Source organism: Balaenoptera ricei, chromosome 10 (genome assembly GCF_028023285.1).
Source record: "Balaenoptera ricei isolate mBalRic1 chromosome 10, mBalRic1.hap2, whole genome shotgun sequence".
NCBI lineage: Eukaryota > Metazoa > Chordata > Mammalia > Artiodactyla > Balaenopteridae > Balaenoptera > Balaenoptera ricei.
The window spans coordinates 13,282,102-13,303,362 of NC_082648.1; the positions used below are offsets into that span (position 1 = coordinate 13,282,102).

Consider the following 21,261-nt stretch of genomic DNA (forward strand, 5'->3'; position numbering starts at 1 on the left):
AACTCCACTGAATGGGAGCTAAGGAACTGGATGGGTTTATAGATAAAAGGGTATCATGGATGTTGATAACAACATGTGAAGACAAAATTAATTGAACTGAAGTGGGGTTCATAGGCTGGATGACAGGGATCATAATTATGATACTATTACTACCACCACTACCACCAATATGTTGACAGTTTACCGAGCATTCTACCTTATTTCTATTAACAATCATAAAAAGCTTGTAAAGCACTTATTCTCATTTTATTTTACAGATACAAGCATACATTCATAGAAGCATATACATGCTTATAAGTGACTTATAAGCATCAAGTGCCATATTGTAAGCAAATTGAGTCGGCTCTTATAAATCCAGGTCCCCTGCTAATTCATATGAGATGCCTGCTTCTTTATGTCAGGATGCCAGGATGTCAGGGTGCAGTACATCTTGGACTGTGGGAACAGCATTTGCTACAGGATGCCTTGAATTATTTTTTACATACATATGTTTTCTCCCTTATGAAGTAGAAGCTTCTTTTTTTAAGTTAATTTTATTGGAGGATAGTTGATTTACAATGTTTTATTAGTTTCAGGTGTACAGCACAGCGATTCAGTTATACATATACATACATTCATTCTTTTTCAGATTCTTTTCCCATATAGGTTATTACAGAATATTGAGTAGAGTTTCCTGTGCTATACATTAGGTCCTTCTTGATTATCTACTTTATAGTAGTGTGTGTATGTTAATCCCAAGTTCCTAATTTATTCCTCCCCACCATGTTTCCCCTTTGGTAACCATAAGTTTGTTTTTTGATGTCTGTGAGTCTGTTTCTGTCTTGTAAATAAGTTCATTTATATCCTTTTAAAAAAATTAGATTCCACATGTGAGCGATATTGTATGATATTTGTCTTTCTCTGTCTGACTTACTTCACTTAATATGATAATCTCTAGGTCCACCCATGTTGCCGCAAATGCCATTATTTCATTCTTTTTTATGGCTGTATTCTATTGTATATATTCCGCTGTATATATGTACCACATCTTCTTTATCCATTCCTCTGTCAATGGACATTTATGTTGCTTCCATGTCTTGGCTGAAGTGGAAACTTCTTGAGAGCAGTAAACATGATCTTATTGTCCCTTTTCAAAGAGCAGTATGAGTACCTAGTAGTTTGGATAAATTAATTTTAGCAATTATTAATATTATAATAATAAGCTATTGCATTCAAATAGTTAGCCATTCTTTCCATCTCTAACACAAATATACCAGTTTCACTACTGAGCCCATTTCTTTTCCACTGGGCTAGATCTCCCTAATATATCCCACAACCAGCACATCATGGCAAGCCTCTTTAGGCAGGGAAGTTCCTAAGCATGGCTCCTAGCTGACTTGTTTGTCCATGACCATGATCCTCTCTTCTATAAACATAGCACATGGCACACCTAATCTGCAATGCATCATCACTTTTTTTTCTTGCTTGCTTCTCCATTCTTCAAAATTAATATTTCAAAATAAAATACTCAGCTTAGTAAAGGAAGGAGAAACAAAAGGGAAAACATAATAAGTTGAAGTAGAATGAATGAAGAAAAACAAATTAAAGAAACGTCGGACTTTAAAACATTACTTGTATTCAAAATTAATTTGCATGTCTACTTATTTATAGAATGGAAGCTTAGGTGAGACCAGAATATGAGAGAGACACCCATTTTTATTGTTTATAAAGCTGCTTCGGGTAGCGTAAGATCTGTCTGGCTCTCATTGCATACCAGGTTCTTTCTTTCCTGGCCAGATCTTTTTAGAAACCGGCTAGCAAGGGCTTCACAGGGTGGCCAGCTGGAATTGACTGAGCTGGGACCGATGGCTGCAAAAAACCCTTACTCAGCAGTCCTCAACCAGCAGGCTATAACAGAAACATCTTGGGAGCTTTTCTGGCTATCCAGACCCACTCATCCTCTTGCCAATGAGATATCAGAATGTCTCATGGAGCATGTAAGAGTTGAAAAATCTTCCTGGTTGATTGGACTCCCTCTGCCTATCGTTGGTCTGAGGATTGCTGGCTAGTGGTTAATTTTTGAATTCAGTCACTTCTGGATTCAGATCTTGGCTCAGCCACTTGCTAGCTCTGGATAAACTACATACTCTCTGATCATCTTATTCTCTCATTTGGAAAATGCTATTAGTAACTCCTGAAATACTTAGACAAAATAGGCTAAAATATGTGCAAGACCTGTATGGTGAAATTTTTTTTAAAAAAGACTGATAAGAGAAATTAAAAATGACCTAATTAATCAGAGTTATATCATATTCATAGATTGGAAGATTTAATATAGTTAAGAGTAATTCTTCACAAATTGATAAACATCAATATATATTCCATACAGAATCAATCTAAAGCCAATAAAATTCTTAGTGTGAGTGTGATTTATATATAAAATGATGAGCTGATCCCAAAATTTCTAAGGAGATGCAAAGGAGCTGGATAGACAAAAACAGTTTTGGAAAAGAGAAAAGATGTTGATGATGGAAAAGATGGAAAACTTACACTATCTGATTTCAAGACCTACTATAAAATCATAGTAGTAAATACAGCATGATATTGGCATAATGATAGACATAGAGATCAATGGAACGGAAGAGTGTTCAATTGATTTTTCACAAAGGTGCCAGGATAATTCAATGAGGAATTGAATTTTTAAATTAATTTTTTTAAAAAATCAGCTATATGTATGGATAAAAAAGAATCTCTACCCCTACTTCACAATATACATTAACATAAACTGGAGATGGATCATAGATCTAAAGACAAGTAATGAAAGTATAAAACATGTAGAAGAAAACATAGAAAAAAAAACTTTTTAACATTGGTGTAGACAAAGATTCCTTAGGACACAAAAAGCATACAAGAAATAGTTGATACATTAGACTGCATCAAATTAAAAGCTTCTGCTCTTCCAAAGACACCATTGAGTAAATGAAAAGGAAAGTAAAAAACTGAGGAAAATAATTGCAATATCTAACAAAGAACTGGAATCCAGAATGGATCAATTACTCCTACAATTCACTAAGAGGCAAACAACCCTCCAAAATGAGCAAGAGATTTGAACATATACTTTAAAAAAGAAGATGTATAATGTCCAGTAAACACATGAAAAGATGCTGAACAGTATTAGTTGTTAGGGAAATTCAAGTCAAAACCAAAACCAATACAACTTCACACCCACTAGAATGGTTAAAATGAAAAAGACTGACAATACTTAGTGTTGGTGAAGAAGTGGATCAATGGAAAAAAAAAAAAAACCTCATGTTTTGCTTGAGAGCATATAAAATAGTACAATCACTTTGGGAAACAGTTTGACAGTTTCTTATAAAATTAAATATACACTCATACCTAACAATTCTACTCCTAAGTATACATCCAAGAGAAATGAAAACGTAATGTCCACAGTAAGGTATGTATACAAATGCTCATAGCAGCTTTTTAAATAACAGCCCCAAACTGGAAACAACTCAAATATCTATCCACTGGTGAATGGATAAGTAAATTGTGTTTTAGCCATAAAATGGGATATTACTCAGCAATAAAACTGAATGAATTGATATAGCAACACTGATGAATCTCAAAATATAATGCTGGGAAAAAGAAATCAGACACAAAAAAGTATACACTGTATCATTCCATTTAAGTGAAATTCTAAAACAGGTAAAAAGAATCCATTGTGACAAATCAGATCCGTGGTTGCCTGGGTGAGGAAAGAGAGAGCTTGACCCAAAAGAGATGAAAGAGAACAGTTTGAAATGTTCTGTATTTTGGTTTACATGGTGGTCACGTCATATATTCATCTAACAAAACTCATCAAACTTTATGCTTAAAATGAATTCATATTATTGTTTAAAATTGTACCTCAATATAACTGACTTTAAAAAAATCCTGTCACCTGTAATTCCTGTAAGGAAAAAAACTTATACACACATATGCACACAATGTATACATACATGTGATATTATATATATATATATAATATATATATGATAATATATATATAGTACTTAGCAAGTGTCTTGCATATAGTAACAAAAAGAATAAATAAATTGTATATTTAATCTACTCTTACTGTTGTCATCAGGAGACTCTGAGTCTTATTGAAAATCAGGGCAATGGTAGAAATATATGGGAGTGTGGACTCATCAGTTAAATGTTGGTCAGACTGTCTGAAATTCAAGAGGGACTTACATGCCATCTTTTAAAAATACAAACTTAAAAATGTATTGGGATAATCTGAGAGATCATTAGTAGCCTAAGGTTGTGTGCATATAAGAATGAAATACAAAATATAAAATGAAATACAAATGAATGAAATACAGGAATGTAAGCTATGATCATTATAGAGTGCCAGCAGCTTATAGACAAAGATTTGATTAAAAATAAAAAAACCCAAAACAACAGCAACAACAATAACAAGAAAAAAAAACCTACACACAAATGAAGAAGATATTTTGTTAGCATATATTTAAGTTCTTCAGTGAGAGTTGGTAAATATTGCAAGAGAAAAATTTGCAAGAGAAAGTTTTGCTGTTCTTTTAGATGCTTCATTTTGAAGAATCTGGAAGACATCCTTTACTGTGGGCACTGGTGCCATATTCATACTAAGAACATGGGTACCATGACATCAGGAACAAACGAACCATCAAAATGAAGTGGAAACTCGGTAGTGAACCAACAGTGAGAGGCAATGCTGGACACCTCTCTGAGGCAAACTCCAAATGAACTGGAAAGTAACCCAGCCAGAAAAATTAAGTAATGGATTTGTATCATCTTCTGGGCTCTGTACATTTGGGATAGGCTACCAGTGAAATTGTTTTGAATCTGGCAATGGACTTGACTCATGTGCCTTTCCCAAGGACTGTGGCCTTAAACTTAGGTAAAGAACAAAAAATATATGACATATTTATAGGATGGTTTATAGAAAAAATATTTGTAGTACGAAATTCAATGTTCACTGCAAGTTTTTAGAGCTGATTTTTCTACTTAAAATCTTCTGATCCATCAACCACATACCAACCAACCACAACGTAAAAACCAGATGCCGTCTTAGGCTGTAAGATGACTAGTCTCTGCGCTGACATGGCAAGGCAGGGAGTACGGGCTGTAGAGATTTCATTAGGAGGGCTGACTGTGAGTGAAGAACATGAAAACTGTGTTAGATAAGGAATGAATGAAAAGAGAAGGGTCAAATATTTGAAAATCTGTCAGTAAAAGAGAAAATAAGAATTTTTCTTTCCAGCTCTCAAGGCTGGAAACACGGCCAATGGGTGGAAGTTACAATGTGGGAGATTTGAACTTGAACCATTGTAAAATATGGGTTTTCAGCTGTTCTGCCTCTGCTGGAGTATTTCTGGGGGAGGGGGAGAAATCACCACAAGGTAGCTCCATCTCCAATGAATGGCTCTCACTGTTAATGGTGAGGAACCATTTCATAGTTAAAAGAGCAGACGCTAGAGTTTGAATTCCATCTCTGCCATGTGCTTCCTACATGACACTGGACACATTGCTTAAGCTTTCTGAGCTCATTTTCTCCGACTTGAGAATGGTACTTTCCTCATAACATTTTTGTGACAAACTAATACACAGATGGTACTTAGCACAGGATCTAGCACTTAGTAAGTGTACATTAAATGTTACCTACTAATGACAATTATTACCTTTCTGGGGAACTGAGGTGGAGATTTCTGTGTGAAATGGGAGGTTGGGCAAGATGATATCTAAAATTTCTTCCAATTCTACGTTTCAGTGGTTCAGCGTGTGGGAAACAGCCTTCACTTCAGAGGTTTGCAGCTCATTGGAAAGTGACATCTAGCCTTCATTGTGGAATTATATTCCATGAAGATTTTGAAATGGTAAGCCTCATCTAGGTAAGATTTCACATGAATTTTCAAGCCAGTTAAAATGCTTACAGGTGAGGCTGGCTTCTCTCTCCAACAAGTCCTTTATCCACTTTTCATGTGTGATATTCTCAGTGAGAAAAAGAATGGAGCACAATGCATTTTTCTGTTTTGTTTTGTTTTGTTTTTCCCCAAGCACTCTACATAAGTATGGAGGACATAGTTATATGCGAGTTTATTAGAACATATTGGTCAACAGACTAAAATAGATAAATGAATCTCCACCCAATTATGAATCAATACATATTTATTAAACACATACTAACACATACTATGATGTAGACATATGCTAAGCACTGGAAATCCTACTCATCAAAGTCCAAATTAAATGATGCAGATGTGTATCATTTTCTATTGCTGTGTAACAGAAGATCCCCCAAATGAATGAGTTTTTTGGTCTTAATTCAGCCACACAGTTCTGGTCTTGTTTGTGGTCAGCTTCATCTTGGCTAGGCAGCTCTGCTTATGGCGGGTAGGTGGGATGTTGGCAGGATTTATGGGGTGACATGTCTCTCATTTTTCATCAGGCTAGCCTTGTTCTAATTGCAGAATCAGGGGTTCAAGAGAAGGAACTGAATATGCGAGGCCTCCAGAGCCTCGGCTTAGAACTGACACATCATCCTTTTCACCAAACCCTAGTGACCAAAGCAAATCACAAGCCCAGCCCAGACTCAGAAGGTGGGGTAAATAGATCCCACCTCTTCATGGGAAGATCTGCAACATTGCAGAGAGTATAGACCAGGAAGACCAGTAATTGGGGCCATTAGTGCAATCTATCTTCCACAAGATACAATCATCAAATAGACAAGAAATGCTAATATCACCCTGATACAGAATCAGACACTCTGCAAGACGTTAGAGATTCACCATATTCACTGTACAAAAACGTCTTGGAAGTAATAGAAAGGTGAGCTACACAGGGGCTCTGTCAGTTCTGCCTTTCTTTACTTAGACATTGTTCCCAACAAAAGTCCAATAAGCTGATAAATATATAAAAATTTAGAACAGTAGATACATCAATTATTAAATATTGTCCAGAGTAATTTAACCAAAGGTACCAGTGTAAATAGCCAGTCATGTGAGTGTTGCAGAGGTATGAAGAGTAATTATATAGTGTGAGAACCAGGGACTTCTGTTTACAGATAAGGAGTTAAACTCTCACAGCAGCGCTAGAGAAGACTTTTGAATTAATGACTAATTTCAAACAAAGCATTTAATGTTACCACTTGAAATGTTTCAGTAATAATTCAAATGGTTTAATTCTAAGGCACTTATGATTAAATTTCAAATATGCTAAGGTATTATTAGACATTTATGGGAAAAATCATTTTTCCCCCTGCAAATTAAATGTTCTTCTTTGACAATGATTCAAGTTATGATGGGGGTTCTTGTTTCCTTTTAATTATAGCCCAAACACTTATATGGATAAAGCAGCAATATGATCGCTCTTTCATTTTGGAGGCATTATTACCGAAATGCAAAGTATCTCAATCTCTCACCCTCTCCCCCGCCTCCTAGTTTTTCTTTTTAATCCCATAAAAGCATCTGTCTTTGATTTCAAGTGGAGTTCCTGCTGTGCAGGATACAATGCAAATCCAATTTGTGTGTAACAAAACCAAATGGGCTGAAATGAACTCTGCATTTTAAAGATGTTTTTGTTTAATCATCGCCATCCCTCGTCTTTAATGAATGCATAATCAAGTTAAACTTCAGGCAAGAAATGGAATGGCTCTTCTTAAGACACAGAAAGCAAATTCCTGTGATATCCTCATTGCTGTTCTGCCTCCTATTCCTGCGTTGGCAGGAAAGAAAGAAGAAAGATCTTCAAATGCATATTATGGCAAACTGTTGAGAACCATGGTGTGAGCAGTACTACTGCTCAGTTTTCTCTGCTTTCTTCAGAAATCATTATAATTATTGTTTAGAGCAGACAGTGAGGATGCAGGATTCCTGGGTTCTTATTTTGTTCTCCTTTTTTTCTGTATCTCAGGGAAGACAGGAGGTATAATAATAAAGTACTTTGGGCGTTTAGAGGAGGATACACCATGAGACATTTCTGAGCCACACGTCATCTGCCCTAAATGTTGGTATGTAATTTCCTCAGTACAGAAGGTCTTTCTGGTAGTGAACTTGTGTGGTTCTTTCTTTTAGAAGGAGAGCATCTTCTCCAAAGACCTTATGATGTCAGATGACTTAAAAACTTTTTTTTTAAATTGAAGTATAGTTGATTTACAACGTTGTGCTAGTTTCTAGTGTACAGCAAAGTGACTCAGTTATATACACATATATATTCTTTTTCAGATTCTTTTCCCTTATAGGTTATTACAAAATATGGAGTAGAGTTCCCTGTGCTATACAGTAGGTCCTTGTTGGTTATCTATTTTATATATAGTAGTGTGTTTATGTTAATCCCAAACTCCTAATTTATTCCTCTTCACCCCTTTCCCCTTTGGTAACCATAAGTTTGTTTTCTATGTCTGTGGGTCTATTTCTGTTTTGTAAATAAGTTCATTTGTATCATTTTTTTTAGATTCCACATATAAGCGATATCATATGATATTTGTCTTTATCTGCCTTACTTCACTTAGTATGATAATCTCTAGGTCCATCCATGTTGCTGCAAATGGCATTATTTCATTCATTTTATGACTGAGTAATATTCCATTATGTGTCTATATCTATATCTATATCTATATCTACATATATATGTACCACATCTCTGAAGAAAAGTATAATTTGAAAAGATACATGCACCCTAATATTCAGTGCAGCACAATTTACAATAGCCAAGACATGGAAGCAACCTAAATGTCTACCGACAGATGAATGGATAAAGAAGATGTGGTATATATGTACACCAGAATATTACTCAGGTGACTTTTGTATAGTTATAATACTGGACAAATTAATTCCAAACAAGGAAATGGGATGAGAGAATATTTTATAATGATAGACCTTAGAGATCATCTAATTTACTCATTTTTACAGATGAGAAAGCTGAGCATGAAATGTACACTTGCTGATGTGGAGTCAGATGGTTAATGAGTAGGAAAGTTGGAGATGGAACGCTGGTCTCTTGGTCCTCAGTCTTTACAAAACAATCCTGCAGTATAACACTGAGTTACTGCAACACAGCGATGAACCTCACAAAGGAAATATATTCTAGAAGAATCGTTAAGGGATGAAATGTCTACACGAGCTTTTTATTCAAGGTGAATGTGAATTACAACAGGATTAGGTGCAGTGTATGCAATGTATGGTTTTTGGTTGTCAAGCCAAAATCTAGAGATTTATGAGGAGAATGTAGGTCTTCATTTCTTCTGATTACTTTTAATGGTTAAGAATAAGGATTGACTTTATCTATAGCTGAGAGTCTACATGGTAAGATCTATAAAACTCTGAGATGGACAGTCACACACCTGCCTGAAATTCCAATATTGCCAGTTATTTTTATGTGATAAGGCATTGTCTTCTATTAGGAGAAAATTCGTTTGGAGCAGTAACACTGCCAACCAGCATCTGACCTTTACTCTTAAATTTCTAAAGGTTCATCAATTTCCTTTTTGATTAGGAACATCTCCCTGGGAGCAGGGTCCTGTGATTGTGTACCATGGTTAAGTTTTTTTTTTTTTTGCTTTTGTTTCCCTTGCCTAAGGAACAATATCCAAAAAAATATTAACAAGACCAACGTCAAAAAGCTATTGTCTATGTTTTCTTCTAGAAGTTTTATGGTTTCAGGTCTTACATTTAATTCTTTAAACCATTTTCATTTTATTTTTGTGCATGGTGTGAGAGAGTAATCCAGTTTGATTCTTTTCCATGTAGCTGTCCAGTTTTTCAACACCATTTATTGAAGAAGCTCTGTTTTCCCCATTGTTTATTCTTGCCTTCTTTGTCATAGACTAACTGCCCGTACAAGTGTGGGTTCATTTCTGGGCTCTCTATTCTGTTCTATTGATCTATGTGTCTGATCTGTGTGTCTGCAAATATTTTCTCCCATTCTGAGGGTTGTCTTTTCGTCTTGTTTATGGTTTCCTTTGCTGTGCAAAAGCTTTTAAGTTTCATTAGGTCCCATTTGTTTATTTTTGTTTTTATTTCCATTTGTCTAGGAGGTGGGTCAAAAAGGATCTTCTTGTGGTTTATGTCATAGAGTGTTCTCCCTATGTTTTCCTCTAAGAGTTTGATAGTGTCTGGACTTATATTTAGGTCTTTAATCCATTTTGAGTTTATTTTTGTGTATGGTGTTAGGGAGTGTTCTAATTTCATTCTTTTCCATGTAGCTGTCCAGTTTTCCCAGCACCACTTATTGAAGAGGCTGTCTTTTCTCCATTGTATATTCTTGCCTCCTTTATCAAAAATAAGGTGACCATATGTGCGTGGGTTTATCTCTGGGCTTTCTATCCTGTTCCATTGATCTATATTTCTGTTTTTGTGCCAGTACCATACTGTCTTGATTACTGTAGCTTTGTAGTATAGTCTGAAGTCTGGGAGCCTGATTCCTCCACCTCCTTTTTTCTTTCTCAAGATTGCTTTGGCTATTCGGGGTCTTTTGTGTTTCCATAGAAATTGTGAAATTTTTTGTTCTAGTTCTGTGAAAAATGCCAGTGGTAGTTTGATAGGGATTGCATTGACTCTGTAGATGGCTTTGGGTAGTATAGTCATTTTCCCAATGTTGATTCTTCCAATCCAAGAACATGGTATATCTCTCCATCTGTTTGTATCATCTTTAATTTCTTTCATCAGTGTCTTATAGTTTTCTGCATACAGGTCTTTTGTCTCCTTAGGTAGGTTTATTCCTAGGTATTTTATTCTTTTTGTTGCCATGGTAAAGGGAAGTGTTTCCTTAATTTCTCTTTCAGATTTTTCATCATTAGTTTATAGGAATGCAAGAGATTTCTGTGCATTAATTTTGTATCCTGCTACTTTACCAAATTCATTGATTAGTCCTAGTACTTTTCTGGTAGTATCTTTAGGATTTTCTATGTATGTATCATGTCATCTGCAAACAGTGACCGCTTTACTTCTTCTTTTCCGATTTGGATTCCTTTAATTTCATTTTCTTCTCTGATTGCTGTGGCTAAAACTTCCAAATCTATGTTGAATAATAGTGGTGAGAGTGGGCAACCTTGTCTTGTTCCTGATCTTAGAGGAAATGGTTTCAGTTTTTCACCATTGAGGATGATGTTGGCTGTGGGTTTGTCATATATGGCCTTTATTATGTTGAGGTAAGATCCCTCTATGCCTACTTTCTGGAGGGTTTTTATCATAAATCGGTGTTGAATTTTGTCAAAAGCTTTTTCTGCATCTATTGAGATGATCGTATGGTTTTTTCTCCTTCAATTTGTTAATATGGTGTATCATATTGATTGATTTGTGTACCTTGAAGAATCCTTGCAATCCTGGGATAAACCCCACTTGATCATGGTATATGATCTTTTTAATGTGCTGTTGGATTCTGTTTGCTAGTATTTTGTTAAGGATTTTTGCATCTATGTTCATCAGTGATATTGGCCTGTAGTTTTCTTTCTTTGTGACATCTTTGTCTGGTTTTGGTATCAGGGTGATGGTGGCCTCGTAGAATGAGTTTGAGAGTGTTCCTCCCTCTGCTATATTTTGGAAGAGTTTGAGAAGGAGAGGTGTTAGCTCTTCTCTAAATGTTTGATAGAATTCGCCTGTGAAGCCATGTGGTCCTGGGCTTCGGTTTGTTGGAAGATTTTTAATCAAGGTCTCAATTTCAGTGCTTGTGATTGGTCTGTTTATATTTTCTATTTTTTTCTGGTTCAGTCTCAGAAGGTTGTGCTTTTCTAAGAATTTGTCCATTTCTTCCAGGTTGTCCATTTTATTGGCATATACTTGCTTGTAGTAATCTCTCATGATCCTTTGTATTTCTGCAGTGTCAGTTGTTACTTCTCCTTTTTCATTTCTAATTCTGTTGATTTCAGTCTTCTCCCTTTTTTTCTTGACGAGTCTGGCTAATGGTTTATCAATTTGTTTATCTTCTCAAAGAACCAGCTTTTAGCTTTACTGATCTTTGCTATCGTTTCCTTATTTATTTTCATTTTGGATGATCTGTCCATTGGTGAAAGTGGGGTATTAAAGTCCCCTGCTATGATTGTGTTACTGTCGATTTCCCCTTTTATGGCTGTGACCATTTGCCTTATGCATTGAGGTGCTCCTGCATTGGGTGCATAAATATTTACAATTGTTATACCTTCTTTTGGATTGATCCCTTGATCATTATTTAGTGTCCTTCTTTGTCTCTTTTAATAGTCTTTGTTTTAAAGTCTATTTTGTCTGATGTGAGAATTGCTACTCCAGCTTTCTTTTGATTTCCATTTGCATGGAATATCTTTTTCCATCCCCTCACTTTCAGTCTGTATGTGTCCCTAGGTCTGAGGTGGGTCTCTTCTAGACAGCATATATACGGGTCTTGTTTTTGTATCCATTCAGCCAGTGTATGCCTTTTGGTTGGAGCGTTTAATCCATTTACATTTAAGGTAATTATCAATATGTATGTTCCTATTACCATTTTCTTAATTGTTTTGGGTTTGTTATTGTAGGTCTTTTCCTTCTCTTGTGTTTCCTGCCTAGAGAAGTTCTTTTAGCATTTGTTGTAAAGCTGGTTTGGTGGTGCTGAATTCTCTTAGCTTTTGCTTGTCTGTAAAGATTTTAATTTCTCCGTTGAATCTGAATGAGATCCTTGCTGGGTAGAGTAATCTTGGTTGTAGGTTTTTCCCTTTCATCACTTTAAATATGTCCTGCCACTCCCTTCTGGCTTGCAGAATTTCTGCTGAAAGATCAGCTGTTAACCTTATGGGGATTCCCTTGTATGTTATTTGTTGTTTTCCCTTGCTGCTTTTAATATTTTTTCTTTGTATTTACTTTTTGATAGTTTGATTAATATGTGTCTTGGCGTGTTTCTCCTTGGATTTATCCTGTATGGGATTCGCTGCACTTCCTCGACTTGATTAACTATTTCCTTTCCCATATTAGGGAAGTTTTCAACTATAATCTCTTCAAATAGTTTCTCAGTCCATTTCTTTTTCTCTTCTTCTTCTGGGACCCCTATAATTCGAATGTTGGTGCGTTTAATGTTGTCCCAGAGGTCTCTGAGACTGTCCTCAATTCTTTTCATTCTTTTTTCTTTATTCTGCTCTGCGGTAGTTATTTCCACTATTTTATCTTCCAGGTCACTTATCTGTTCTTCTGCCTCAGTTATTCTATTGATTCCTTCTAGAGAATTTTTAATTTCATTAACTGTGTTGTTCATCATTGTTTGTTTGCTCTTTAGTTCTTCTGTGTCCTTATTAAACGTTTCTTGTATTTTCTCCATTGTATTTCCAAGATTTTGGATCATCTTTACTATCATTATTCTGAATTCTTTTTAAGGTAGACTGCCTATTTCCTCTTCATTTGTTTGGTCTGGTGGGTTTTTACCTTGCTTCTTCATCTGCTGTGTGTTTCTCTGTCTTCTCATTTTGCTTAACTTACTGTGTATGGGGTCTCCTTTTCGCAGGCTGCAGGTCCGTAGTTTCCATTGTTTTTGGTGTCTGCCCCCAGTGGCTAAGGTTAGTCCAGTGGGTTGTGTAGGCTTCCTGGTGGAGGGGACTAGTGCCTGTGTTCTGGTGGATGAGGCTGGATCTTGTCTTTCTGGTGGGCAGGTCCGAGTCCGGTGGTGTGTTTGGGGGTGTCTGTGACCTTATTATGATTTTAGGCAGCCTCTGTGCTAATGGGTGGGGTTGTGTTCCTGTCTTGCTAGTTGTTTGGCATAGGGTTTCCAGCACTGTAGCTTGCTGGTCATTGAGTGGAACTTGGTCTTGGCATTGAGATGGAGATCTCTGGGTAATTTTTGCTGTTTGATATTACTTGGAGGTGGGAGGTCTCTGGTGGACCAATGTCCTAAACTTGTCTCTCCCACCTCAGAGGCACAGGCCTGACGCCCGGCTGGAGCACCAAGACCCTGTCATCCACACGGGTCCGAATAAAAGGGAGAAAAAAGGAAAGAAGGAAAAAATAGAATAAAGTTATTAAAATAAAAAATAATTATTAAAGATTTTTAAAAATTTAAAAAGTAATAAAAAGAAAGAAAGAAAGAAGAGAGCAACCAAACCAAAAAACAAATCCACCAGTGATAACAAGTGCTAAAAACTATATTAAAAAAAACAAAAACAGACAGAACCCTAGGACAAATGGTAAAAGCAAAGCTGTACAGACAAAATCATACAGAGAAGCATACACATACACACTCACAAAAAGAGAAAAAGGAGAAATATATATATATCGTTGCTCCCAAAGTCCACCGCCTCAATTTGGGATGATTCGTTGTCTATTCAGGTATTCCACAGATGCAGGGTACATCAAGTTGATTGTGGAGATTTAATCCGCTGCTCCTGAGGCTGCTGGGAGAGATTTCCCTTTCTTTTTTAAAGTTATTTATTTAATTTTGGCTGTGTTGGGTCTTCATTTCTGTGCGAGGGCTTTCTCTAGTTGTGGTGAGCGGGGTCCACTCTTCATCGCGGTGCGCAGGCCTCTCACTATAGCAGCCTCTCTTGTTGCGGAGCACAGGCTCCAGACGTGTAGGCTCAGTAGTTGTGGCCACGGGCCCAGTTGTTCCGCGGCATGTGGGATCTTCCCAAACCAGGGCTAGAACCCGTGTCCCCTGCATTGGCAGGCAGATTCTCAACCACTGCGCCACCAGGGAAGCCCGAGATTTCCCTTTCTCTTCTTTGTTCTCCCAGCTCCTGGGGTTCAGCTTTGGATTTGGTCCCACCTCTGCGTGTAGGTCGCCTGAGGGTGTCTGTTCTTCGCTCAGACAGGACAGGGTTAAAGAAGCAGCTGATTCCGGGGCTCTGGCTCACTCAGGCCGGGGGGAGGGAGGGGTATGGATGCGGGGCGAGCCTGCGGCGGCAGAGGCCGGCGTGACGTTGCAGCAGCCTGAGGCGCGCCGTGCGTTCTCCCGGGGAAGTTGTCCCTGGATCACGGGACCCTGGCAGTGGCGGGCTGCACCGGCTCCTGGGAGGGGCGGTGTGGAGAGTGACCTGTGCTCGCACACAGGCTTCTTGGCAGCTGTAGCAGCGGCCTTAGCATCTCATGCCCGTCTCTGGAGCTCGTTTAGGTGGTGCTCTGAATCCCCTCTCCTCGCGCACCCCGAAATAATGGTCTCTTGCCTCTTCGGCAGCTCCAGACTTTTCCCCGGACTCCCTCCCAGCTAGCCGTGATGCACTAGCCCCCTTCAGGCTGTGTTCATGCCGCCAACCCCAGTCCTCTCCCTGCGATCCGACCTCCGAAGCCCGAGCCTCAGCTCCCAGCCCCGCCCACCCCGGCGGGGGAGCAGACAAGCCTCTCGGGCTGGTCAGCGCTGCTCGGCGCCGATCCTCCTTGCGGGAATCTCTCCGCTTTGCCCTCCGCACCCCTGTGGCTGTGCTCTTCTCCGTGGCTCCGAAGCTTCCCCCCTCTGCCACCCACAGTCTCCGCCCGCGAAGGGGCTTCCTAGTGTGTGGAAACCTTTCCTCCCTCACAGCTCCCGCCCATTGGTGCAGGTCCCGTCCCTTTTCTTTTGTCTCTGTTTTTTCTTTTTTCTTTTGCCCTACCCAGGTATGTGGGGGAGTTTGTTTCCCTTTGGGAGGTCTGAGTTTTTCTGCCAGCATTCAGTAGGTGTTCTGTAGGAGTTGTTCCACATGTAGATGTATTTATGATGTATTTGTGGGGAGGAAGTTGATCTCCACTTCTTCCTCTTCCGCCATCTTGAAGCTCCTCTCCATGGTTAAGTTTTGATGGTTGATGGAAAGGTTCAGTAAGGAAGGTTGGAGAATGGTCTACAGGGCAAGTGTGTCGAGACCTGCAATGAGTGTTGTGGAAAGCAAGAGAATGGACCAAGTCTGATAAAGCCTCAAAGCTAGGTGCATCTACTCACAACTTGTTTGAGTCTGGCTGCTCCTGAGTGGAGCAATTCACAGAGCAAATAGAACAATCTATGTTCCAAATATTCCATGCTAGGAATTCCCTTATCCTTGATCTGCTTATCTTGTCCTCTACCTTTAGCTGTCCTATTCAGATAAGAATATGAATGTTTAGTTCTTTTTTTGTTTTTTAAGGAGAACAGATTTAAAAAAAACATTTTTTAAAAAATTTTGACTGCGTTGGGTCTTCCTTGCTGTGCACAGGCTTTCTCTAGTTGCGGCGAGCAGGGGCTACTCTTCGTTGTGGTGCGCGGGCTTCTCATTGCGGTGGCTTCTCTTGTTGCGGAGCACGGGCTCTAGGCACGTGGGCTTCAGTAGTTGTGGCTTGCGGGCTCTAGAGCGCAGGCTCAGTAGTTGTGGCGCACAGGCTTAGTTGCTCTGAGGCATGTGGGATCTTCCCGGACCAGGGCTCGAACCCGTGTTCCCTGCATTGGCAGGCAGATTCTTAACCACTGCACTACCAGGGAAGTCCCTGAATGTTGAATTTTAAATGGTTTTAAAATTAGACATGTGATGGGAAGAAGAAAAAAAAAAAGCATAGTAATTAAAATGCATTCTAGGAGAACAATATCATATTTTTTTTTTTATTGGCCAAACTTTCATCTCACACCAGAACAATACCAACGACTTTCAGTAATATTATTCTAGGGAGGTTAAAAGACACCTATGTTCTTTCCTCACTGAAAGATTTCAATTTCAAAATTGCACTAACTGGTCGATGAGACCTCTTGATCCCTCAAACTTTTTATTTCCTTTGTACTGGAAGGAAGACTCCGTTCAATATTCATGTACTATGCACACCCTGAGGCCAGACGGAGTCATCCATGTAAATGGACCAAGTCAAAGTGTCTATTATGTTCAGATATTTTGGGGGAGAGTTAATGTCATCATGTACTTTGGTTTGATGTGGTAGATAATTCTGAGCAGTAAACTATGACCCAGGTATCCGAAAATAAGATTATTTGGGGAGATGCACTTGCCAATTGAACTCTAAATACAAGTTTTCAGGCTACCAAATATCCCTTTTGCAGTAATTTAAAATTGTTGAAAACAGAAATCTTTTAAGAGCTTTTGCAGTTAACGAGTGTATATCAAATCATAAGATATCATTGTAGTGATAATTCAGTTGTTAACAACCAGCGTGGCCACTGGATGTCCCCACTCTTCCTCAAATGCAGCTGAGGCATCACTTAACTGGCAGTTATAAAAACAATGCATTTTGCAGAGAACCTTTAGAAAGATCCTGCAAGAGTTCTGGTGTGCTTAACAGTATCACTTGCCCCTGGCAACAGCAGGATGGACTAGAAATGGGTGACTTAGAGACTGAGGTCAGTGGAAGGAATTCTTGGGGTCATGTCACTCTGTGTCATTGCATATTTACTTCTGTAATACTCTCCAATGACTAGTTTTTCTATAAAGCTCCAAAAAGGAAATAAGTCTGAGGATACGGCTATTATAATTCCTGCAGGCGAAACAAGTATGTGTTGGGAAGGGTGAGAATATAGGAGCGTGGCAACCTTGCAAAACACGTGAAGACCTTCCTCAATGGGGTGAAGAATGTAAAGTATATGGGATTCTTTAACAAGGTAGAAGCTCTGAATTTTGATCACTCATTTATTCTCAGCAGTTGTACCAAACCAGGTAATAGCTGTAGGACAACTGGCCTGACATTAAACTGAGAGTTAGGAGACCTGAATTTGAATCATATTTCTATTACTTACTTTCTCTGTGACATTGGACACATATGGTTTGTTTTTCTAAACCTCAGGCTCTTGTTTGTAAGATGAGTGTAATAGTCCTGTCCTCAGATTTGTTGAGAAGCTTAAGTGGTATTTTATATATTTGAAAGAGCTGAGGACACAGTGGGTAGAGAATACATGTCAAATATATTAGGAATTTGGAAGGCAATTAAAAGTTAAAAAAGATTGTAAATCTTCTAGAGATCTTTGGTCTAGTTAAAATGGAAAATAGAAGGATTTAGTATTACTTACAATATATTTTATTGTCTACTCAGAGTTCATGAAAATTTATTTAACCACATCAGCTCTCCCTTTGCAATTGTCAGGGACGGAGAACCAGGCACAGCTCCTGAAAGCTTCACCTAAAAAAAAAAAGCCTTGGAAAGTGGAGCCCTCTTAAAAGAAAAGTGCTACAGATACTTAATTAATTCTTAGGATTTTATAGAGGGAAGGGGAGTGCGAATGAAATGGGTTTCTTTACTTATGAGAAGCTGAAGCACAGAATGCTGTACAAAGTTGAGGAAAAGTGACTTTGCACCATCAGCCCCATGGCTGTGTAGAAATCAAATGGAGGACAAAGTGCCATAGGAGTTACGTCTTTGATTCTAGAACCTCTGTCTGAAACATTCAGAGAATATGAAAAACTGAGAATTCTCCTCCCTGAACAGGTTCCATCAAACTCCCAAATGAAGTCTCGTTTCTCTAATTCCATTCTACCACAAGACTATTTTATTTTCGCTTAGGGAAAACAATAAAACTTGCATGTAACTAAAGAGCAGTCCCAGCACACCGTTCCTGCTGGGAAAACGATACTGGTGCTTAGCTACTGGGAGAGGGCGCATGCGCACTTCCAAGCACTGATACCAGGCAAGTAGTGTTTCTCAAAGGAGGAAGCCGACCCCTTTTTTTGGTTATGTATTCTCTACAATAGCACCAATGTTTCTATGTAGTTTATTTTATTTTATTTTATTTTTAGTATTATTTTATTTTTTTAATATGTAAAGAAGTCATTTTTATTTTATTTTTTAAATTTAATTTTTATTTTATATTGGGGTATAGTTGGTTTACAATGTTGTGTTAGTTTCAGGTGTACAGCAAAGTGATTCAGTTATACATATACATGTATCTATTCTTTTTCAGAGTCTTTTCACATATAGGTTATTACAGAATATTGAGTAGAGTTCCCTGTGCTATACAGAAGGTCCTTGTTGATTATCTATTTTATATATAACAGTGTGTATATGTTAATCCCAAACTCCTAATTTATCCCTCCCTGCCCCAACCTTTCCCCTTTGTAGTTTAGAAAAAAATCAGGTAGTATTTCTGTCATTGGATTTAGTTCAGAGACACTGATGTGAATGACTGAGATTCAAAGGCTTTTATGAGCTTTGTCTTGGTTGAGAGTGATTCTAAACTGCTGAGAGTTTTGATGGTTCAGGAGTTGTGTCGATGAAGAAGTCATCTAATCAGGGTCCATGGCCAAGGCACAACTCCTGTCAATTGGCCTCAGCTAGCCCACTGAAAGCCATATTTTGTAAAAATAAATTCCCCCACATTGGGACCATGCAAGATGCTGCACGCAGCAAATTACAGGTTGTGTTATCTTTAAGATCTCTGGACCTAAGACGCAGATATGAGTTAAGCAAGAATTGGGGTATCACTGATGTTTTCCTTTTATGGAAACTAATACTGTCTTCATTATAAGTTAGGTATTTTTACTCATTCCAGAAATGCCAATTGAAAAAAAAAAATGCTCAATTTGAATCAAAATAATGCCCTTGAAATTAGTTTTCCAGTTTTGATAATAAGCTTGACTTTATCTATCCAGACTGTTTCCCCACGTGCCCATGTTGTCTAGCTGTTTGTACTTTGGAAGAACACTAAATAAATAAGGAAAGGGTAGGAGTAAAACTGCCAAGCAAAGTTGGCTCTTCTGAGAATTGAACTGCAGTGTAATTAGCTCTAACTAGCTGAGCTAACCAATCACAAGAGTCTAAATGGAGCTCAGCCTTTGTGTGTATCAGAATAGAATCCTCTAAGGAGCTTGCTTAGAGCACAGTCTTGTGCTCTAACACAATTTTCATGTTAATTGAGATTTCAATTCAGTGGATCTATGGTAGGACCCAAGAATCTGCCATTTTAATAAGTACTATTGGTGATTCATCCTCAGATGGTTCTTGGGCCAGACTTTGAGAACCAATGGTAAATGATACCTGAATCATTTGAATTCACTGGAGACTAGTCAGGATGCTGTGAGGAAGGAAAGCTTTACTTTCTTTTTAGGGGAAGAGAGGTGATAAGAGGCAGAGAAACTGAAGGGGAAAAGGGGACAAAGAGGAAATGAAGTTGGCCAGGTGTCTGTAGTATTGCCTGCCACAGCCGTACATCCTTGGAAATGTATGAAGACCTTTTCTCACCATTAGATAACTACTACCCATTGTCCACTTAGGACTGTGGACCACACATAGTTTGGAGGGTAGTGGGCCCAAGAGCATGGACTCTGGGACCAGCCTAAGGTTGACTTTTGGTTCTGCCAGTTATTAGCTGTGTGACTTTGAGAGAGTTACTTAATCTCTAAGTGCCTCTGTTTCCTCATCGCTAAAATGGCAATAATAATACTACTTATGCCATAGAGCTGTTGTGAGGATGACATGAGCAAATACAAGTAAAAGTACTCCAAAAATGCCTGGCCCTTAGTAAGTTATTGGCAAAAGTTAGCTACTACTACTCTTACTTCTAATTCCATGCTTGTCTGGGAAGGAAAGGGGATACAAGTGAAGTTGGAAAATAAAGCAATAGGATGAGGTCACTCAGAATAGAAGGAAAAATGTAGAGCTTGTGAGGCCTTAAATTGTTCCAAGCCTTTTGTGACTAGACTTTAGTTATTTTAAGATAAGATATCTCTATCTTGTAAAACTTGTCTGTCTTTGAACTTCTACATTTTCAGTATTTTCTTTTTATTTTCATTTTGCTTGGCTTCTTAGGAAAGTCCTGTATGAAAAATTCCAGTGTTGATGTAAAGGAATGAATGCCCTAGAGCATGAATTTTTCAACTTGAGGGAGTTTTTGAAGTAAAAATTTGACCATATGTACTTAAGTGTATTTATGGATATAAGGTAAAAAAATTCCCCACTGAATTCTGTGAGAGTACTGAGACACCAAAAAGGTTAACAATCATCCTCTGAGAGCCAGCTTACCTGTGGCCTCTTCCTGACCCCACTTTCTATGCCCCTAGATGAGTGGTTTTCAATCAAGGGCAGTTTTGCCCCCTTCTCTGGGGCATTTGGCAATGTCTTGAGATATATTTGGTTGTCACAACTAGTGGGTTCTACTGGCATCCAGTGGGCAGAGGCCAGGGATGCTGCAAGATATCCTACAGTGCTTGGGGTAGCCACTTAAAACAAAGGATCGTCTAGCCTAAAATGTCAATAGTGTTGAGGTTGAGAAACCTCAATAGTGTTGAGGTTGAGAAACCCTGTAATTTCAGCAGAAGCCGGCTGAGACTGAGGGCAGATCTGGTGAGGCTGGGCGCTTAGTGAGATGTGGCAGAGCTGTGGGCAGGGCACCACTCCTTTCCTTCTGCGCTGTTCCTTTAGCAATAGCATGGGCTTCCTTTCAGTGTTAAGCCAGATGCCA

At 38.4% G+C, this 21,261-nt stretch overlaps 1 protein-coding gene across 3 annotated transcripts in view; it reads left to right on the forward strand.

Annotated features, from left to right (window-relative positions):
• MGST1 (microsomal glutathione S-transferase 1) overlaps positions 1–21,261 on the forward strand; it is a 413,587-nt gene that overhangs the window by 86,138 nt on the left and 306,188 nt on the right. Inside the window, exons 3-4 of one of the 3 annotated variants that reach the window (XM_059935388.1) lie at positions 5,777–5,882; positions 7,918–8,014. Coding sequence is in view for 1 of the 3 variants with exons in the window: in XM_059935386.1 (XP_059791369.1) it covers positions 5,866–5,882 (17 nt within the window). In the remaining 2 variants the exon portion in view is untranslated. Of the gene's footprint in view, positions 1–5,776; positions 5,898–7,917; positions 8,015–21,261 lie in introns of all 3 variants that reach the window. The other 2 variants (XM_059935387.1, XM_059935386.1) reach the window with 2 other exon arrangements.